Raw genomic sequence first — 19,749 nt, forward strand, 5'->3', positions numbered from 1 at the left:
GAAACTGAAGCTTGAATCCACTTTATCTGTTCAGACTCAAATCACTCAGATGTCTCAGCATAAGAAATGGACCTCCATGATGCCTGTGATATAGAGGTCTTCTCATTTTGAATTCCTGAAAGAAATGGGTACTGGATAGTGAAGGAAGATAATGATGATAGTAACAGCAAAGTGACCAGTTTACCTTGCCAAAGGAAAAGGTGGGTATAGGGGATGGGGGAACCATCCCATAATACCCCCTAAAACATCCACTGCCCAATCAAAAAAACAAGTGTTGTAAAATATCTGACCAACTTGATTTGACGTTGAAATGGTCTGAATTCTAATTCAGAGTTCCTCTTTCATCTTCTGCAATATGTTTATGCCCAAAAAAATCTAGAAATGAAACATTTTACTGAGGATGTTAATAAAAGATGGTGGCAGGAATCAATCCAGTTGTTTGGTAATAAATTGGTGCTAAATGAACTCAAGAGAGAGAGTTTTCTTTCCATTTCAAATTGCATTGGGAATTAAAATCAGATGGAGAGTATTTCAAATCACTGGCCTGGTTCAGACAACACGCTAAACCATGCTGCTTAACCACAAAATGGTTAATGGAATGCATTAAGGTTAATGCATTCCCTTAACCATTTTGTGGTTAAGCAGCATGGTTTAGCGTGTTGTCTGAACCAGGCCACTGTCCTATTTTGGAACTGGCAGGGAAAATGCACACCAGCTTTCTGTAACCTGATTCCCTCCAAATATGTTGGATGGCTACTCCAATCATTCCTAGCTAGCCTGGCCGGAAACGATGGGCACTGTAGTCCCAACACATCTGGAGGTTGCAGGTTGTTGAAAGCATATGCTCAGCTTCCGTAGCAAGGCCCTTTATTAAATAGGGCATTGGCAAGGTTGTTGCTTGTGCACCTTTTTCTCAATCTCTCTTTTCTTTCTCTCCCCCCACCCCCTTCTCTTGGAAAATGTTTTATAGGCAAAAAAAGGGAAGTTGTCTTATAATAACTGAAGGCACAAAAAGTAAGGGATAATGAAGCAAGTAAGTGATGAAATTAGAACTGAGAGGTTTTTACATTACACAAGGACCAAATACACAGGATTGTTAAGAATAATTGTATGGAGTCCATCTTTGGCATGAATCCAATGAACCCAAATTTCTCATATAGACACCTTGTGACTACGGCTATTTTATAGGAACAGTTGTCATTAATCACTGGGTTAATCCGAAACCCTGAGGTTGAATTCTTTACAGTGTGTGGCTTTTTAAAAATAAAACTTTTGTTAGCATCTGTTTTTCTGGATTTTATTTGGGAGTGGGAGGAGGGAGACACGGCTGTAGATATGCCTGGCCCCGTGTCAATATGAGATTATCTAGCCGAAATTAGAAGAGAAAAACATGGCACAAATGGTCATTACACAGCAGATACTACTAAACTTGACTCCTTACATACCAGAGGGTTGAAAAATATGCCAGGAAAAGGTGAGCCATTTCAGTATATAGCCAGGCAAACTGGAAGCAGCAGCACATCTAATAAAACTGAATGGATCAAGAGAAGCATATATTTGAACTTTTTAAGCTGATTGAAAAGTATGTATTTCATTTTCTTTAGGTCTTTACCTGTACAAATGCACTTGGGCAAAGGTTAACATAGTTACAGTCTATGCATGTTTAGTCAGAAAAAATGTTGTAGGACTCCCACCCACCCCTGTCTAAACATGTATAGGATTGCTCTCTTAAATTTACTTGGAACCAAACTGTATTCAAACAAGTGGGACTTTCTTCTGAGCAAACATGCTTGGGATTGGGTTGGGAGTTTTTCAAGTTCCTGTCCTATTTTAAAAAGACAAGACACAGGAAATGTAGCATCTCAGGAAAAGTGAGGAGTTGGTAGAGTTGTGGTTAAAGTGATAGACTAGGCTAGAGAGATCCAGGTTCTAATCCCCAGATAACCTTGGGCCTGTCACCAATCACTAGGTTATGAGACTATGATGGGAGGGAGAAGAGCCATGCATTGCTGACCTGAGATCTCCATTGAGGTGCATTAGGGGAAAGCCAGACGAAGACCACCCTATAGTCACTGCTGATTTAACTAGGGTGCTTTTCCTCTTGTCAGGGCCTTGCTGCCAACACACACAAACCATCATGTCTTAAATAAGCCACGCTGGGTTGTGGCGATTGTGTGAACTGGCCCAATGTGTTCCTTATTTTAGAACTCTTAGGATTGGAGTTGCTCTTTAACACCCAGCTGTTATAGCCCTGGAAGTCAGGACTCCTGAAAGACAGAGAGAGAAAGAAAAAAGAGAGCAATTCTACATCCAGGGTATTATTTATTGCTCTGAGGATGAAATACAGCAAGGGCTTTATTTACTTCAGTTATACAAATGGAAGCCAGTATGGCACATTGGCACAGAGATTAGGTTACTGGATGTTGCTGGACCAGTCATTTTGTTATGGCCAAAATGTTTCTTGTAGGGTTGTGAGAATAAAACATGAGGAGGGGAGTGATGTACACCACCTGAGTTCTAGGAAAGGGAGGCTGTCATGGCTCCTGCACTGTTAATAGCCTGGCATATGCATGTGTTTACAGGTGAAGCTAATTTATTATGGGTTGGATCCAGACTTAGTTATATTTGGAGTAGACCTGTTGAGTCATGACTAATTTAAGTCCGACTGATTTCAATGGGTGTACTCTAAGTATAGCCATGTCTGGATCCAAACATGGTTATACTTGTACATTTAGTACATTTATATCCTTCCTTTCCTCCAAGAAGCTCAAGGTGGCATGTATGGTTCTCTCTTTCCCCCACCCCTCCATTTTTATTCTTGCAATAATCCTCTAAGATAGGCTAGGCTGAGAGATACATCCACATATTGTAGCTATATGTTGGGTTTAAATTATAAATTTTGGCTGAAAAGTGTGGGGTCTGGGTAAAACAAGGATCCATAAAATCAGAGCAACACCCCCAAACCACCATCCAATTACAGAGCCCATCTGCTGCCGTGGACTGAACCACCAAAATCAAGGATCCACCACTCGTGGGTGTAGCCACGGTTCAAAAATATGGATCTGAGGCAAGGATCCTCATGATTATAAGACAAATACACCGAAACACCATCATATCACAGATTGTATCTGCTTCCACGGACTGAACCATATAAACCATGGATCCATCATTCATGGGTGTGACTATGACACAAAAACATGGATCTGAATCTTATATGAGATCCACATGACGAAATCGTAATCAATGGCTCTTCTTATGTTCTTATGATGTGCCCTGTGATGTAACAGTGCATTTGTGGGGACACTATATTAAAATCCAGTGGCCCCCCAAAGAATTGCATCTTGAATCCACCCCGCACCCTGGCTCTGAGAAGTATAGGATCCATACGAGTGGTGGATCCCTGATTATGGTGGTTCTGACCATGGAGGCTGATCGGCTCACTGATTGGATTGTGGTTTGGGTGGGGGGTTGCTCTGTAAAAATCATATGAAATCATGAGGATCCCTTCCTGTTTTCTATGTTTTTGCACCATGGCCACACCCATGAGTGGTGGATCCCTGCTTTTTGTGGTTCAGTCCGTGGCAGCAGATGTACTATGTGATTAGATGGTGGTTTTGTGGGTGTCCTCTTTAAACGTCATATGAAAACATGACAACCATCTGTCAGGGATGCTATAGGGTGGATTCCTGCATTGAGCAGGGGGTTGGACTCGATGGCCTTGCAACCCTTCCAACTCTGCTATTTTATGATTCTATGAGGATCCTCATAATTTCATGGATCCTTATTTTACTACCTTCCAAAAGTGTGTGTGTGTGTGTGTGTGTATGTATGAGGGAGTAATGAAGGTAACGAATGAAACAGTCGTATGCATGGGCTCCATAATGCAGGGGAAATTTGCACCTGTTCCTTTTCAGCCTGCTGGTGCACACGCAACTATCGAAAGCGCAGGAGCCCCACCAGGAAAAAAGGTGGCAACCTTAGGCGGCCACCAGAGGGCTCTGGCTGCGGCTGAAGGCGGCTTTCTTTTTCCTCGCTGCCCTCGGGCGTTTGGATGCTTAAGCGGCTACCTGCTGGGTCAGATGGTGATTTTCCCTGGAAATGGCTGGCTGGGGCCACTCCAGGCTCCGTAGAACATCGTGGGTCTAGTGGAAAGGCCTTCGGACGCTGCAACCACTTCCAGCCCACCAGTGACCCTGGGGAGTGGAATCAGCCCTCCGTTTCCCTGCAGCCGTTGCGCCTTGGGTTTGGAGACCCAGGTGAGTGAGCTAGCAAGCGAGGTAAGAACCATGACCGAGACCTCCTGTCTCCATGGGAGGCGCAGGGAAAGACGGGCTGGCCCACGGGGAGAGAGCGGAGGGATGGCCCGCCAACTTTGCCCAAATCGAACATGCCCAAATGCGGGTGGCTACTATGGCCTTCTGAGTGGAAGCAGGGTGGGTGGGTGGCGTGGGATTTGGGTGTGTTTGTGATATTGGGGTCCTGCAGCTGTGCTCGCTTTTGTTTAAAACTGTTCAAAAAGCATCAAGGGCAATTCACTTCGTTTAGGTGGGTGGGGTAGCGTTTGTTTTACATTGCAACGTATCCCCAAAACTTCAGGATCTGGGGTGTGTGGGAACGAACTTTCCGGCTCGGGACTAAGAGCTCAAAGAAGCCCTTTCTGAAATGTGCCTTTCTTGCTCCTCAACAGGTTGCGGGACCGTATGTCTCTTGTTTGACTCAGGACCTTCCTAAACTTCTGGTGGAAGGGAGATGGCTGTTGTAGACATGGCTCAAGTAAGGGAGATTCAGGGAAAAGGGAGAGGGGGGGAAAGTGGGGAAAGAGATTAGCTTGCTGTGGGAGCAGGTGTGGTGGTGGAAAAGGCCTCCAGAATTAGGGGAGGGAAGGGGATGTTCACATCTTAAGGGAAACCGTGACACAAAGTGCCACCCGCGGTTCTTGTTTCAAGTGAAATGTCCACATGCCTTCCAATATCTGCTTCATGTTTTCTGATTCCCAGGAGGCTAGCAGTGTTACTCTATTGCAGGAAAAAACAGCAAAGAGCCTTGTGGCACCTTAAATACGAACGCATTTATTCTGGTATATGTTTTTGTGGCCCACATCCTACTTCTTCAGAGACATGGGAGTCTTATGGAGTGTTTCAAATTTATATATAAGACCTATAGGGGTGGAATTGTAAACAGCAATGTCAGAAGAAAATTAATTGCAAAAAGCGACAATTACATTCTTAACTGCGGCCATTCACGGTGCAGTTGCTGCTGCTAACGCAAGGAGCTTGACCATGGGTGGTGTTACGAATAGGCCCACCTAGGCATGGGCCCTGGAATCTTTTTTGAGCAGTGTCCTGGATCTTTAGAGCTGCCCCAGTTGCCATCACCTGCCTTAGTACAAGCCTGCTTATTCCCTCTGAACTCCGTAGCCTTGCTGTTACTAGGAGACCTTTGGATTCACCCCCTTAGCAGACTAATAAGGAGTGTAGAATGAAAGCACCAGGTTTTTAAACTAGAGGTGAGACTGCCACCTCTCCAAGCACAGTCCGCTCATTTTTTTCATTAAGTCTAAAATTGCCTAACAGCACCACTGCCATCCTGTTTTCTTGGACTGTGCCTGACTCTGCAAAGACTTGCCCAGCCAGTTGCTACTGAGCAACTGCACTAGTGCCCCGGGCCATTGTTGGCAGTAAGACCCTGACAAAAGGAAAAACAGGCGCATTGGCTGCTCGCATATCAAATGGAGTGCCAGAGCCCATCCTCATCCCTTGCTTCCTCCAAGCTTCCTCATCTGTTGCTTCCTCTCTTATCTTGAGGTGCTTGTAAAAAGAGTTTGAATAATGAGCAGCAGTGTCTGAATTTGGGGCAAGGTACCGCATGTACGGCTGGCTGGCTTGAGTGTCTGGAGCTCCTTGGCTTTGCAGTCATCTTTCTGGAGGGCACGTCATCCATGTGGCCAGATTCTGGAGGCTGAATGGTCCTCCTTGGCATCAGGGGTTTGCACTAGGCTAGAGAAAGATGAATAGATATGGGGGGAGGATTGCTCGTTTATGTTCAAAAGCATTATGTTGTGGCACTTTAAAGACTCACAAATTTAATATGCTTTCATGGACTGGAGTCCACTGTACAGAAAGTATTTTATTTATTTATTTATTTATTTATTATTGCCTTTTTTCCTGCAAGGAACCCAAGGTGGCATACATGATCCTCCTCCTCTCCACTTTATCCTCACAACAACCCTGTGAGGTGGGTTGGGCTGAGAGTCTGTGACTGGCCCAAAGTCACCCGGTGGGTTTCCATGGCCAAGTGGGGACTAGAACTTGGATCTCCCGACTCCCAGTCTGACACTCTAGCCACTACACCACACTGCTTTTCATGTAACTGGAAAAATGTTACTTGCAGAAATATACGTACAGGAGCCCTGATGGTCTTTGTTGCATCTTGATCTCCCTGGGCTAGCTGGCTTTTTGCCACATGTGCTTCCCCTCCTGCTGCCTCCCGTGAATCTTTCTGCTTGAGTTCCCCACCCCCCTCTGAAATCAAATGCCCTCATACATCCCTCTTTACACATAGGAGTGTCCTTAGGTGACAAGATCCTTTAAAGAGAGCTTCGGTTATTGGGCGGTATAGAAATGCAATAAATAAAATAAAATAAAATAAATAAATAAAGACAGATGGGCACAAACACACACTTTACAGCCTGGGGCAGCTGCCTCAGACAGCTGATCTGGGAAGTTGTGAAAAAAAACAGCACATTATTCATTATTTAATTTATTAATTATTGTATTTTCACTACTGGGGAAGGGAAGAGAGGTGTAGGATTTTCTGCTTCAGGGGCAAAAATAACATGACTGGCTCTGAGCACCTTAACTGGGATGGGGGTTGGGGTTGGGGAAGGCGCCATTTGCTGCTCTGCCTCAGGCAACAAAATATCTGGGCGCCAGCCCTGGACATGGCTATAGAGACCTTTGAGGTGAATAAAGGCAGCTGAGATGGTAGAGGAAATAGGAAGGTAACAAAACAACTGGAGATACAGAGAGATTTGTGGATGGGAAAACATGTTCAGGATTACATGAACGTAATCCTAAACATGTTTACTCAGAAGTAAGTCATACTGAGTTAAGTGGGATTTACTCCCAGGTAAGTATGTAGGATTGGAGTCTTACTTCTGTCTGGTGCTGTTGTACTTGTTGGTGATGGGGTGAGATGGGGAGAGCGCAAGTGAGGGTTTTCTCAGAAATAAATCCTACTATGTTTTATAGGGGTTACTCCCTAGTAATTGTGTACGGTTGCAGCCTAAGAGCACAAGTTATTATAGTCTACAATACATTCCCATACTCCTTTGCCAGTGTGGCATGTTCAGTTTGCAATTTATCAGTAAATGTATAAGGTGCCATACAGTTCTTTGCTGGTCTCCAGCACTCCATCCAATTTTGAGCCTGAATGACCAAGGAAAAGTGTGGGTCCCTGGAGAGGGTAAGTTTTAAGCAAGCACAATTTGGGACATTGCACAGTTCTGTCCTGAAAGCAAGCAAGGGGTTAATTAGCTTGCCTTCTATAAAATTTTAATTAGAGTAATTATTTTAATAGTGCACATATATTTGCATGTAGTGCGATAAAAAAAATCCTTTATCCCAATTTTTTAGCTTTGAACTGGGATGAAGGATTTTATCGCACTATATGTGTTAATTGGCTTACCTAATATCAGCGTGTTTGTATTATGAGAACCACCTGCACTCTGAAAGACTGCTGTTAACAGTGTGTCACTTTTAGCCTTCTGACCTCATTGTTTTACAATTCTTCTCACCGCCGCTATGACACACCCTGAATAAAAACCTCAACCTCTGTGTTTTCTAATATAAGAACACCTACCCTGGAGGAAGATGATGATGGTGGTGATGATGACGATGATAAATAAATAAAAATAGCAGTTGCATTTCAAATGGTCAAAACATTGCATGTAATGTAATATTTTTATGTAGCACCCTTGTGTTATTTGCTGTGTATTGAAAATAAGGGGTTGAGGCTGAGGAAATAATCATTTGCCTATGGCCACCTAAGTGGTGGAAAAAACCAAGGTACAGTGGAGTCAAGTTCTCACTATGTCTGGTTAAAATTCTATAAGCGGACTCAGATCTTTCTGCGAGAAAGATTTCCTAATTTCAAGTTAATGCGTAAGGCAACAGTCGGATAATGTAGTATCAGGAATATAAGTGCAGTCAAGTTCTCTAGACTAGGAAGAAAGCCCTAGGCCAGTGTGGTATAGCAGCTACACTGCTGAAGTATGGCTATGGAGACCTATTTTCAAAACCCCACACAGCCATGAAGCTCCCTTCTCTCCACCTAAATTACCTCACAAGGTTGCTGCAATGGTAAAAGGGGGGCAGGGAACCCCATACAGTGCCCCAAGCTCCTTGGAGGAAGGGCAGTATTAAAATGTAATGTATAAATACCAGTTAGTTAGGCCCAATCCCTTTTGTGGAGATGAGTCAGTTGATATTTAAGTATCCAAGCGCTCAAAGCTTCTTCCAACATTATGAAGGAACCATAAAAGTACTTGCCCAGACGACTCTCTTGCACACTTTCTGCGCTTCTGACCTTAATGGTCAAAGGAGAAACTTGTATGTGAAATTTAGAGTAATGGCTAAGAGCCCATTCAGTCATGCGTGCTCCTCATCCCTTGGCTTGCTCGAACCGACACAGGCACATAAGACTTTCCAAGTGGAGTTGCCTCTTGTAATCACCAGTCAACAAGCAGACAGTCCCTTAAAACCCCTTCACCATTCCGTCATGTTTAAATCCTGGTGCTTTAAAAATGGCAAAGGGGTATCCTTTCTCCATCCTGGCTAGGATGATCACCAGGAGATGATGCCTATCCTTTCTGAAAGTCCAAAGCAATAAGAAAGGACACAACATCTGCCCCTCTTTCCCCTCAGCCTCCCTGAGAAGGAACAACTCCGGGGTGTTCTTGTCAGTGGCTGGTGTTCCTATGCTTGATGCCAGGCCCGTATCTCATGGTTACCCAGTGAATTTCACAGCTGGGTGAGGATTTGAACCCTTGTTTCCCTGGTCCTAGACCAACATTGTAACAGCTACGCTTCACTGTCTCTCCTCAACCACCTGGTGGCTAGCATGGCAGATTCCAAATGAGGGATCTCTTTTCTGTTGTTGCTGTTTTTCTAGGTTCCAGAAGCCTTTGTGGAGGTGACTGTGTATTCAAACGAAGGGCCGTGTTCATTTGTGGGCCGTCGTCAGAGAGCCTTATACAGGAACGTCATGCAGGAGAACTATGGGACCATGGCCTCGTTTGGTATGGATTCCTTAACAATCAATATATGGCCGCTTAAATCTGCCCCCCTTTTTGGCTTCATGGTGATCAAGCAGTGGCAGCCACCGGCATCCTCCTCAGACATCAGGGAGCATAATGGGACTGCCAGGCAGCCCTGCCCACACCCTTAGGACAAAGAGCAGTGCTAAGGCACCGGCTTTGAGGTCCCAGGTTCAATCCTCGGCATCTCCACGTGGGGCTGGGAAAGACCCCTGCCTAAAATCCTGGAGAGCTCCTTCCAGTTGGTGTAGAGTAGGAGATACTGAGCTAGATGGTCCAATGGTCTGGCTTGAAGTACGGCAACTTCCTGTGTTCCTTGCTAGCCACCCGAAACACACAATGCCACAGACCGAAGCAAACACACACAGAGCAATGCAGAGCTGCATGCTTTCATCCCGCTTCAGGATATGGCTTTAATCAGCACTTTCTTGTCTGAGGTGGGCAACATGTTTGGTCTACAAGTCCCATCATCCCTCATCATTTGCTATAGAGGTTAAGACTGATGGAAGTTGTAGGCCAAAACATCTGGAGGGCCACAAGTTGCCCATATCTGTTCTAACTCTGGGAAACATGAGACAAAAATCCTCCTTAATCTTTCCTATCCAATGCCTTTCAAATCCCAATAAACATGCGCCTTTCATTTCCTGGACTTTATCTACAACACCATAAGTATCTGAAAGCCAGAGTTTCATAGTGTCATAGAATAGTAGAGTTGGAGGGGGTCTATAAGGCCATTGAGTCCAACCCCCTGCTCAATGCAGGAACCCACATTAAAGCAGACTTAACAGATGGCTGTCCAGCTGCATCTTAAATGCCTCTAGTGTGAGAGAGCCCATGACCTCCCTAGGTAATTGGCTCCATTGTCATACTGATGTTCAGCTTGAATATGGCTTCCTGTAACTTGAGCCCATTTCCCTTACATTTATCTCCCCTCTCACATATCTTCTAAGGTAAAGTTACTGATATAATTTCATGTGATTCTGCTCATGTGATGATACCATCCCACCCACCACCGGTCCAAAGTATTCTGCTGAAAATGTTCATTTGGTATCATGAATACTAGAAACGTGTTTTAGAAAAGACATCTCCTGTGGCAGCTGCAGTGTTTGGCAACTGTAAGCGCTGTGGCACAGTCAAGGCCAATTCTTACTTTACAATGCTCTAAAGACCTTTCTTGCATAGTTTGCTTTGTTACAGTGAAATGGGTGGATGTGTGTTCTGTAGGTGAAATATTTATATCATACTCAGTAAGTCAGATAATAATAATAATAATAAAATAATTTATTGTGCTTTCAAGTGTTCAAAGTGCTTCATATGCATTGTTTAGTTGTAATCTTTACATCAGCTCTGTAAGTTAGGTTAGTATTATTTGCCATATAGCAGATGGAGGTTAAAAAAGGGTGGCTTGCCTAAGGCCATCTAGTAAGTTCAAGGCAAAGATGAGATTTGAACCAAGGGCTTTGTGATTCATAGCTCAGTCTCTTAGCTACTATGCTAGACCATCTCTCTCTCTCTCTCTCTCTCTCTCTCTCTCTCTCTCATATTCTCTTTTAATCTGTAACTTTATCTTTCTTTCCTCTGTAGGAGGGTTCCCTATTCACTCCTCTGAGCTGCTCTCCCGCCTGGATCGAGGGGAAGAGGCCTGGGTCCCGGATCTCCAGAGCTCTGATGAAAGTGCAGACGAGGGCCCAGTTAAGCCGACGTTGAAGCGATTGCCAAAGGGAAGGACTTGGTGGGATCGGTACCAAAGTCCTGTGTCCTACCCCAGTTCAGACTCCACAAATTCAGGTCAGAATTCTCTGCAAAAGGCTTTGGTTTAAAAGGCTTCAGTGAAGGTGGCCCTTAAGTTCCATCAAAATCCGACCATTTCAAGAAAGTGTATGGGCAACATTCATCTAACAAGATAGCTCCATGAAGGATCTGGTCCAATTCAGTATGATGGCATCCTGATTCTATTGCACAATGGAAAGCGAAAAGTTAATGTGAAGCAAGGGGGAAGGCTGGTTCATTAGCCTGTATTGTCCTTCAGTACGATGTCAATAATGCTTCACAGTTTGCAGATACTTCCAGTGCAGGCTTTCACTTCCTAATGTGACGGATGCCTTTTGTGCTTCTTTATTTGATTTATGCCCTGCCTTTCTACCAAAGAAGTTGCTCTCAAGGCACCTGATAACAATAAAAACCAAAATTTAAAATAAAATGTTAAAACAATCATAAAACAAATACTTCCAAAAACAATTAAGAACACAACAATAAAAAAATAAATAGAAACAGCACCCGATCCAACAAACCAGCTTATACACCAAAGGCCTGCATAAATATTTTTTTAAAAAAGGTCCTTGTGTGCTGGCGGTAACCAACCTAAGGTCCCTCAACAGGGAGTTTCCAAAGCCAGGGAGCAGTCACCACCTTCACCTCTACCCGCCCCCAACATTCAGAGGTGAGGCAAGTGGGTACCATGAACAGGGCCTCTTCTGTGCCTGGACTCATCAGAACATAAGAAGAGCCGTGGTGAATTGGCCTTTCCAGACCAACATTCTGTTTTCAGAATTATTATTATTATTATTATTATTATTATTATTATTATTATTATTTCTTACCTGCCTCTCCCTTTTGATCGAGGCGGGGAACAACATGTGTGCAGGAAACAACACATTTTTTAAAATTCTTGATTTTACATTAATCTGGGTAGGCCTGCCGGAAAAGGCTAGTCTTCAAAGCTGTCTTAAAATCACAGAGGGAGTTAATTTTACGAATCTCCTCCAGCAGGCCGTTCCTAATCCAGGGGCGACAGAAGAAAAGGTCCTCTGGGAAACTGATGTCAGCCTAGTCTTGGCTGACTGAAGTAAGTTCTCCCCAAAGGACCTGAGTGTGTGGGGCGGACTGTATGAGTAGCCAACCAAATGCCTCAGTGGGAACCTCGCAAGCTCTGTGAAACCTTCCTCAAGCATGTTCATTACGCAATTGTGTTACTAGGGGTGTGCACGGAATCCCCGCTCCGCCCCGCGGGCCGATCCGAAAATTTCGGATCGACCCGCTCCGCTCCGCGCCGCTCCGCCTATACTCCGCTCCTCTTCGCCGCGGAGCTCCGGCTCCGAATCGGAGCTCCGCAGTGGAGGGGAGTGGCGCCAGGTAAGGCCGGGAGAGGAGGGCGGGGGGTTTACCGGGCCCTGCCGCCATCGCCGCCCGTGCGGCGACGGCAGCAGAGCCCGGTAAGGGACCAAGGGAGAGGGGGGCCTTACCTGCCTCCGTCCGTGGTTCGTCGCCGTCTTCAATTGAGCCCGCGGTTCAACCAGGAAGTCTGGGCCGCAAGCGGCCCAGACTTCCTGTTTGAACCGCGGGCTCAATTGAAGAAGCCGACGGACCATGGACGGAGGCAGGTAAGGGAGAGGAGGGTGTGGGTAGGGTTACCGGGCCCTGCCGCCGTCGCCGCATGGGCGACAGCGGCAGGGCCCGGTAAACCCCACTTACCTTTCCGGTGGAGCTCCGGATCGAGGCGAAGGATCCGCCTTCACCTCGATCCTCTTCGCCACGCTCCGCCGGCCCCCCAATCCTCTTTGCCTCCGCCTTAAGGGCAGGCGAAGCCCCCCACTCCGCTCCGATTAGAAGCGGAGCACATCCCTAGTTTTAGGTAATAATTTAAAACATCTTTCATTTACCCAAGCTTTTAGTGATATTTAATGTCTGATTTTTTAAAAATGTATAGTTGATCAGCTATTCTGTTAGCTGCTGTTACGTTTTATTGAACTGGATTATGTCTGGGGTTTTTTAAAAAAAATCTGTTATGAGCCATCTAGGGGGCTACTTTTTGGTGGAAAGGCAGGGTAGACGTGAGTTGCTTTTGGCCTAGGCAGGGCCTCTACCTCTGGGCCGTCGCTAAGGAAATGGTGTTGCGTGTCTGGGAAGTCTCATGAAGCTTGTTACCCGGCAAGTGCCTCTTCCACTAGGAAATCAGAGCTCACCTCAGAGGCCTATGCGGGGTTGTTGAGCCTAGGTTTAACCAGGAAGATTCATGCTTTACATAGCTTCATTACCATTAAATAAATGCTGAGGAGGAATTTTTTTGACAGCCGTGTTCCAGACTCTGAATCGAATTCCTCATGTTTGACCTCGGAAAAGTTTTATAAGTCTGCCTGTGTTTCACTCTCCTGCATAGTTCATTTTGAATCAGATCACAGATTTGAATGAGCACAGTACAGTGGGGCCACATTTGGAATAGTATGTGAAGGTTTCAGTTGCTTCCTTTTGGAAAAAAAGATATAGTAGAACTGGAAAAAGATTCTGGGCAACCAAAATTACCAACAGATTGGAGTATATTTCTACAAGTAAAAGCTAAAGCATTTGGGGCTTTTAGAAGTTTAGATGACTTCTAAGCTGCAATCCTGTAACATGTTCCTAGGAATAAGCTCCATTGATTTTAGTGGGGCTTACTTCTGAGTAGACATGCATTAGAATTGCACTATAAGTGGGCAGGAATGATAAAGGTTTATAAAATTATGCATACCATAGAAAAAGTGGATAGAGAATTCTCTCTGTCTCTCTCCTTTTATTAGAACTTAAGGGTCAACCAGTGAAACTGATTGGCAAAAGATTCAGGCTAAGACAAAGGATTATGTAAATGCTAAGTAATTGTGCATTATTCTTCACATAATGCATAATTTACTGCCACAAGATGTGATGATGGTCATTGATTTAGATGGCTTTAAAATTGGGTTGAATCAGGAACAGATTTAAGAAATGGCAAATGAATGAACACTGTACAGTTTGAACAGAATTTTGGACTAGATGGCCCCTCCAGGAGGGTTTTTCGTATGTTCTTATTTGTAAAAACATTGAAACCAAGCCCTCACAGTACCATAATTAACTAATTAACTAATAGACTGGACAGCACAATCCCCCAAGGAAAGCCTGGGAAAAGCGTAACATAAAATAATAGTTACATATCTAATACTGTACATATATAATACCTTATAAAATAATGTAACTATTGGGTTATGTAAAAAAAAAAAAGGATCCTTAACAGTTTTCACTCCAGCAAAGGATATCGTTACCTTGGGAAGAGAGCAATGACAAATCTTGATAAAATAGTTAAGAGCAGAGACACCACACTGACAACAAAGGTCCGCATAGTTAAAGCAATGGTATTCCCCATAGTAACCTATGGCTGCGAGAGCTGGACCATAAGGAAAGCTGAGCGAAGGAAGGTAGATGCTTTTGAACTGTGGTGTTGGAGGAAAATTCTGAGAGTGCCGTGGACTGCAAGAAGATCAAACCAGTCCATACTCCAGGAAATAAAGCCAGACTGCTCACTTGAGGGAATGGTATTAAAGGCAAAACTGAAGTACTTTGGCCACATAATGAGAAGACCGGAGACCCTGGAGAAGAGGCTGATGCTAGGGAAAGTGGAAGGCAAAAGGAAGAGGGGCCGACCAAGGGCAAGATGGATGGATGATATTCTGGAGGTGACAGACTTGACCTTGGGGGAGCTAGGGGTGGCAACGGCCGACAGAAAGCTCTGGCGTGGGCTGGTCCATGAAGTCACGAAGAGTCGGAAACGACTGAAAAAATAAACAACAAAACAAAATACATGTTTTCATGTATTTGTTTTTCTTAACGCTATTTTTGGTTTAATAGGTTTATGTTTTGGAATATGTTGAGACTTTTGTTCTTTGTATATTTAAAATATGGTTAAGGGAAATTGATGGGGGATAGGTTTATCGATGCCTTATTATTTTATTTATTGATTGATTGATTTATTACATTTTTATACCGCCCAATAGCCGAAGCTCTCTGGGCAGTTCACAAGGCATGACTGTAAGTGAATTCTCCCATTTCAGAGGTAGTGTACCTCTGAAAACTAGTTGCCAGAGTGCAACATCAGGAGAGGGGGCTATTGCCTACATGACCCTGCTTGTATCTGCTTGACAACTGTGGGAAACAGCTGCTGGACAGGATGGGCTCTGGCTTGATCCTTTAGGGCTCTTGTTGTGGATGGTTAACCCCCTTTCCTTATCCCTCTTCTCCCCTCCTCTGCTGAGTTCCCTCCCCTTTCTTTCGCTGCTCTGATAACAACCTACATTTGAATATTTTCCTCCCCGTTTTTGCCTGTAGGTAGTGAACAGGAGAGTGAAGGTGAACAAGAGAAATCTCAGCGTGCAGGTCACAGGCTGACAATACTTCACAGAAACCTATTGGACAATTCTAGAGGGAATGGATCCTACAGCCTGAAGCCAAGAGAGATCTGTAAGATTGGGCCTCAGTTGAAGAAACCTCCACGAAGCCAGCTGGGAAAAGTAAAGAGCAATTTGACAGAATTTGGTGACGTCAATGAGAGCACAGCCAAAGAGAAGGCTGCAGGAGAGGAGCATGAGTACCCTTGCCCTCACTGTGTCCAGGCCTTCAAGTCAAAATTATCCCTTTCAAATCACAAGAGAATACACTCTAGAGAGGGGGCCTATAAATGCTCTTCCTGTGGAGAAAGGTTCACTGCCTTAAAAGCTCTTGCTAGTCATCAGAGAAGTCATGCCGGAGAGCGGGGTTATAAACATCCCAGCGATGGTATGAAGCATCAAAGAGTGGATCCAAGAAAGGGGCCTTATCAATGCCCTGACTGTAAGAAATGTTTTAAGGTGAAGGACCACCTATTACTCCATCAAAAGAGCCACACAGCAGAGCGACCGCATAAATGCCCTGAGTGTGGGAAAAGCTTCATTCGAAAGGAACATCTTAGCAGACACCAAAAAAGCCACCTAAAGCTGCCATCCAATGAACATCCTAAGAATGAGAAGGATGCAAGAGTGGAAAGTTCACCAAAAGTTCTTGATGAAAAGAAACCTTCTAGAACCCCTGTCTCTGAGCAAACCATCTCATTGGACACCATGAGCATCGGACACCAGGGAATCGACATCAGCCTCTACAAATGCCAGTTCTGTGGGAAATGTATGCGGTCTAAGTGTTTGCTCATTGATCATGAGAGAATCCACAGGGAACAGAGGCGCTATAAATGTTCCCAATGTAAGAAAAGCTTCTGTTATAATTACCTGTTGCTGGCACACACGAGCCAGTCAACCTGCAAACCTCCTAAGAAGATGAAAAGATCGAGTGCAAAGAGGTCTCCCTCCAATTCCAGAACCTTCCGCAAGGCAAAACATTCCTCTAAAGTTCAAACGGGTCAGAAAATCGTCACTCACAACAGTCGCCTCACTCAACGCCGAAGAAGCAGGATGGCGGAAAAGCTCTATGAATGCCAATATTGTGGGAAATTCTTGAGTACAAGTGGTATTCTTGCTGATCATGAGAAGCTCCACACAGGACAGAGACCCTATAAATGTCATGAGTGTGAAGAAAGTTTCATTAGAAAACACCATCTTATTCGACACCAGGAGACCCACACAAGACAAAAACCCATTAAGTGTAGCAAGCATGTCAGAAGATTGATGAGGCGTCACCTCACTGCACCTGAAACAATCCACACAGGGTTGAAGCCTTATGGAGGCCTAAGCCGTGCATGCACCATCACTCGCAAGTCATACCTTGACAAGCAAGAGGAATTAAACGCAGAGGACAAGCTCTTTAAATGTCAGTATTGTGGGAAGCGCACGACAACAAAGAGCGCATTTGTCAATCATGGTAAAATCCATCGGAGGGGAAAGAAGCCTTATAAGTGTTTGAAGTGTGGGAAAGCCTTCTTTTGGAAGAACGAACTTACTTCCCATGAGAAAAGCCATCTGAGAAAAAAGCTCCCTAAATGTTCAGACTCTGACAAAAAAATTACCCCCCAAAATCGCTCCTCCTCCCTCCAGCATGGGCACAAAAGAAAGCTACCATGTTTATGTCTTAAATGTGGGAAAAGCTTTGATAGTAACTATTCCTTCACCAGGCACCAGCGAATCCATACACCACAAAAGCGCTTCAAATGTGCTGTGTGTGGAAAAGGTTTCGTTCAGACATGGCATTTGAAGAGGCATGAGGGAATCCATGTGAAAGAAAAATCCCATAAACAGCCTATTGTGGTTGAGGTAAACCATCAAAGGACCCGCTGGAAGAAAAAACCCTTCAAATGCACTGTGTGTGGAAAACGTTGCAGTCACATGTGGCATTTCGACAAACATAAGAAAACCCACCTGAAAGAAGAATGCGAGAAAGAGTCCATTGTGGCTGAGCTAAACCATGTGTTTTCCAGTTTCACAAATGGCATCTCGTCTGAGGAGAAAGATCAGGAGGATCCTGTTGTAAATGTCAAGACACAAACAGCCACCGCTAATAATATTTTTGTGGAAGTAGAATCTCCGGGAGAGCAATCTGAGAGGGGAATTCCTGAGGGCTCTCAGCAGGGAGAAATGCATATTAAGGTTAAACGAGAACTAGTCAGAAAATCCAAAGGAAATGCTGTGCCAAAACCCAGGGGAGTAGAAGGCTCTGTTGACCAGGGAGTGAAACTAGAGAGGAAGCTAAGAAAAAAGGACAGTATTTTTCCACATCATGGGCAAGACAAGCAGTGTATTGATGAGAAGATTCAGCCAAGGAAGTGTTCCAGGAAGAGCCGACTCCAGAGTCATGAGAAGGAAAACACCTGTGTCGTTTGGAAGTTGAGATCACAGGCCAAGTCAAGAAGAAAATCTAAGCGAGAGATGCAGCTGGCTGGTAAGCAGGCCAAATCTTGTTTCTGTCAGCAGGAGGGACCAGAAAGGACACCGAAAAAGAAATCACAAAACTCTAAGGCCTGCAGGAAGGTAAAAGCTTCTGTTGGTCCCCAAAGGGACCCACGTGCAACAGTTTCCTCCAGGGTGTTTAAAAGTGCCCCAAAGAGTTGTAAGCCGGGAAGGCCTTGCCTCGATTTGCCATCCCAGAGAAGGTTTTCCAGAGCATCTAAAATGGAGGCTACTGAAGGTGCTGCACAAGGGACCTCAGGTTGCGTTGAACAGCAAAGGGACTCACAGAAAGCCCTGGCGAGGGAACTGAAAGGGACTTCCGCCTTTCAGATCTGCAAAACAGAAGAATGCGGAGCTCTTGACGTCCGTGAGAAAACGAAGCCTCTCACTTCGCCATCGACGCCTGAAAGTAACACTCAGCAGGGCTGCAGAAGAATTCAAGTCGCAAATGAACTCCAAAACGCAGCTCTGCAGAATTTGGGGACGGCAGCCATTGGTCAGCAACCAGAGGCGCAACTAACGCCGTCGGGAACAGCAGGAAAACCCATTCTCCAGAGTTGCAGGGAGGAAAGTGGCTGCGTTGAACCACATACAACACATTCCCCGAAGAAAAAGGTTGTTGCTAGTCAGCATCGATCAGTAAAAACACAGGCTAAATATGGGTGCAAGCAGTGTAAGAAATCCTTCATCAATAAAAGAAATCTTTTGGTTCACAAGAAAAGCCATGTGGGGAACAGATCCTTTCCGTGCACTCAGTGTGAGAAAAGCTTCTGTGCTGTTCAATCCCTTAATGTTCACATGCGAATCCACATGGGGAAAAAGTCATTCAAATGCTCTGAGTGCGAGTTCTCCTGCAATGTGAGTTCTAATCTCACCAGGCACAAGAGAACCCACAGCCAAGGGAGACCCCATCCATGCCTACAGTGTGGGAAAAGTTTCTGGTTCAGCCATAGCCTTGCCGCCCATTTGGGGACCCACAGCAAAAACGAGACTTACCTGTGCTCAGACTGTGGGCGAACGTTTAAGCACAAAAACTTGCTCAAGCTGCACAGGAGGTACAAACATGATTCAGAAGCTGCCGAATTAGCTCATTCAAATGAAGAACCTTCTTCTGGGGAGGTAAGCATGTGCAAGGATCCCTAGTGCCTGTGCTTTATGCAACAGAGAAGCATCAGAGCAATTCCATCGCCCTAATAAACTGAGACTGGTAATGGCACAGGGATGCACAAGACTAACTTGACTCTTTTCCACCCAAGTGGAGCATTATTGGTGTGTGTGTGGGGGGGCTTACAGTCCAGCCAGAGCCCTCCTTGATGCTGTGCAATGGCTCATCCCCTTGTCTTGCTCCCAATCACAGTCCTTGTCACATCCACAGGCTGGGTCAGAATTGTGCTTGATGCTTCCCCCTCTTGTGTCCCTCCCAACAGCACTAGGAATCCAGGTTGGACCACCTTAAACATCCTCCTCCCCAACCCCTTGGTAACAAACGAACAACAGTAGTGGCAAGCAAATGGCGCCCAAGCCCCTTGGCAAGATGGTCAGGATATTGCCCTTCTGAGCTCTTGACTGTATCTCCCCTTGCCATGTGTGCTTTCATCCCTTCGGACTATGTGCAAAAATGTCAGGCTGGTTTGGTGGGTCCCCCGGAAGGGGGTGTATATTGATCCTCAGCTCTTCCATTGATGGTCTTTTTTACTTTGTCCCTCTCCCAAAGTATAAAAGCACCTTCCTGTTTTTCATCACAACCCTGTCTGCCTCCTCCTTTTGCCTGTATATGACATA

The 19,749-nt window shown here is 45.0% G+C and overlaps 1 protein-coding gene across 1 annotated transcript; it reads left to right on the forward strand.

Annotated features, from left to right (window-relative positions):
• Positions 1-7,431: 7,431 nt before the first annotated feature.
• On the forward strand, positions 7,432-19,400 carry LOC134395470 (zinc finger protein 528-like). Its single transcript, XM_063121633.1, has 6 exons — positions 7,432-7,464; positions 9,172-9,298; positions 10,901-11,104; positions 15,428-17,547; positions 18,298-19,086; positions 19,395-19,400. Exons 1-6 carry the CDS (start codon positions 7,432-7,434, stop codon positions 19,398-19,400), a joined length of 3,279 nt encoding a protein of 1,092 aa, XP_062977703.1.
• Positions 19,401-19,749: the final 349 nt, after the last annotated feature.

This window comes from Elgaria multicarinata, chromosome 3 (assembly GCF_023053635.1).
Source record: "Elgaria multicarinata webbii isolate HBS135686 ecotype San Diego chromosome 3, rElgMul1.1.pri, whole genome shotgun sequence".
Classification (NCBI taxonomy): Eukaryota; Metazoa; Chordata; class Lepidosauria; order Squamata; family Anguidae; genus Elgaria; species Elgaria multicarinata.

Coding starts and splice junctions, on each gene's coding strand:
- LOC134395470 (XM_063121633.1), top strand. CDS start 7,432: ATGACCAAGGAAAAGTGTGGGTCCCTGGAGAGG. Junction 11,105..15,427: donor TTCAGACTCCACAAATTCAG/GTCAGAATTCTC, acceptor TTTTGCCTGTAG/GTAGTGAACAGGAGAGTGAA. Junction 17,548..18,297: donor AAGATCAGGAGGATCCTGTT/GTAAATGTCAAG, acceptor TCCGCCTTTCAG/ATCTGCAAAACAGAAGAATG.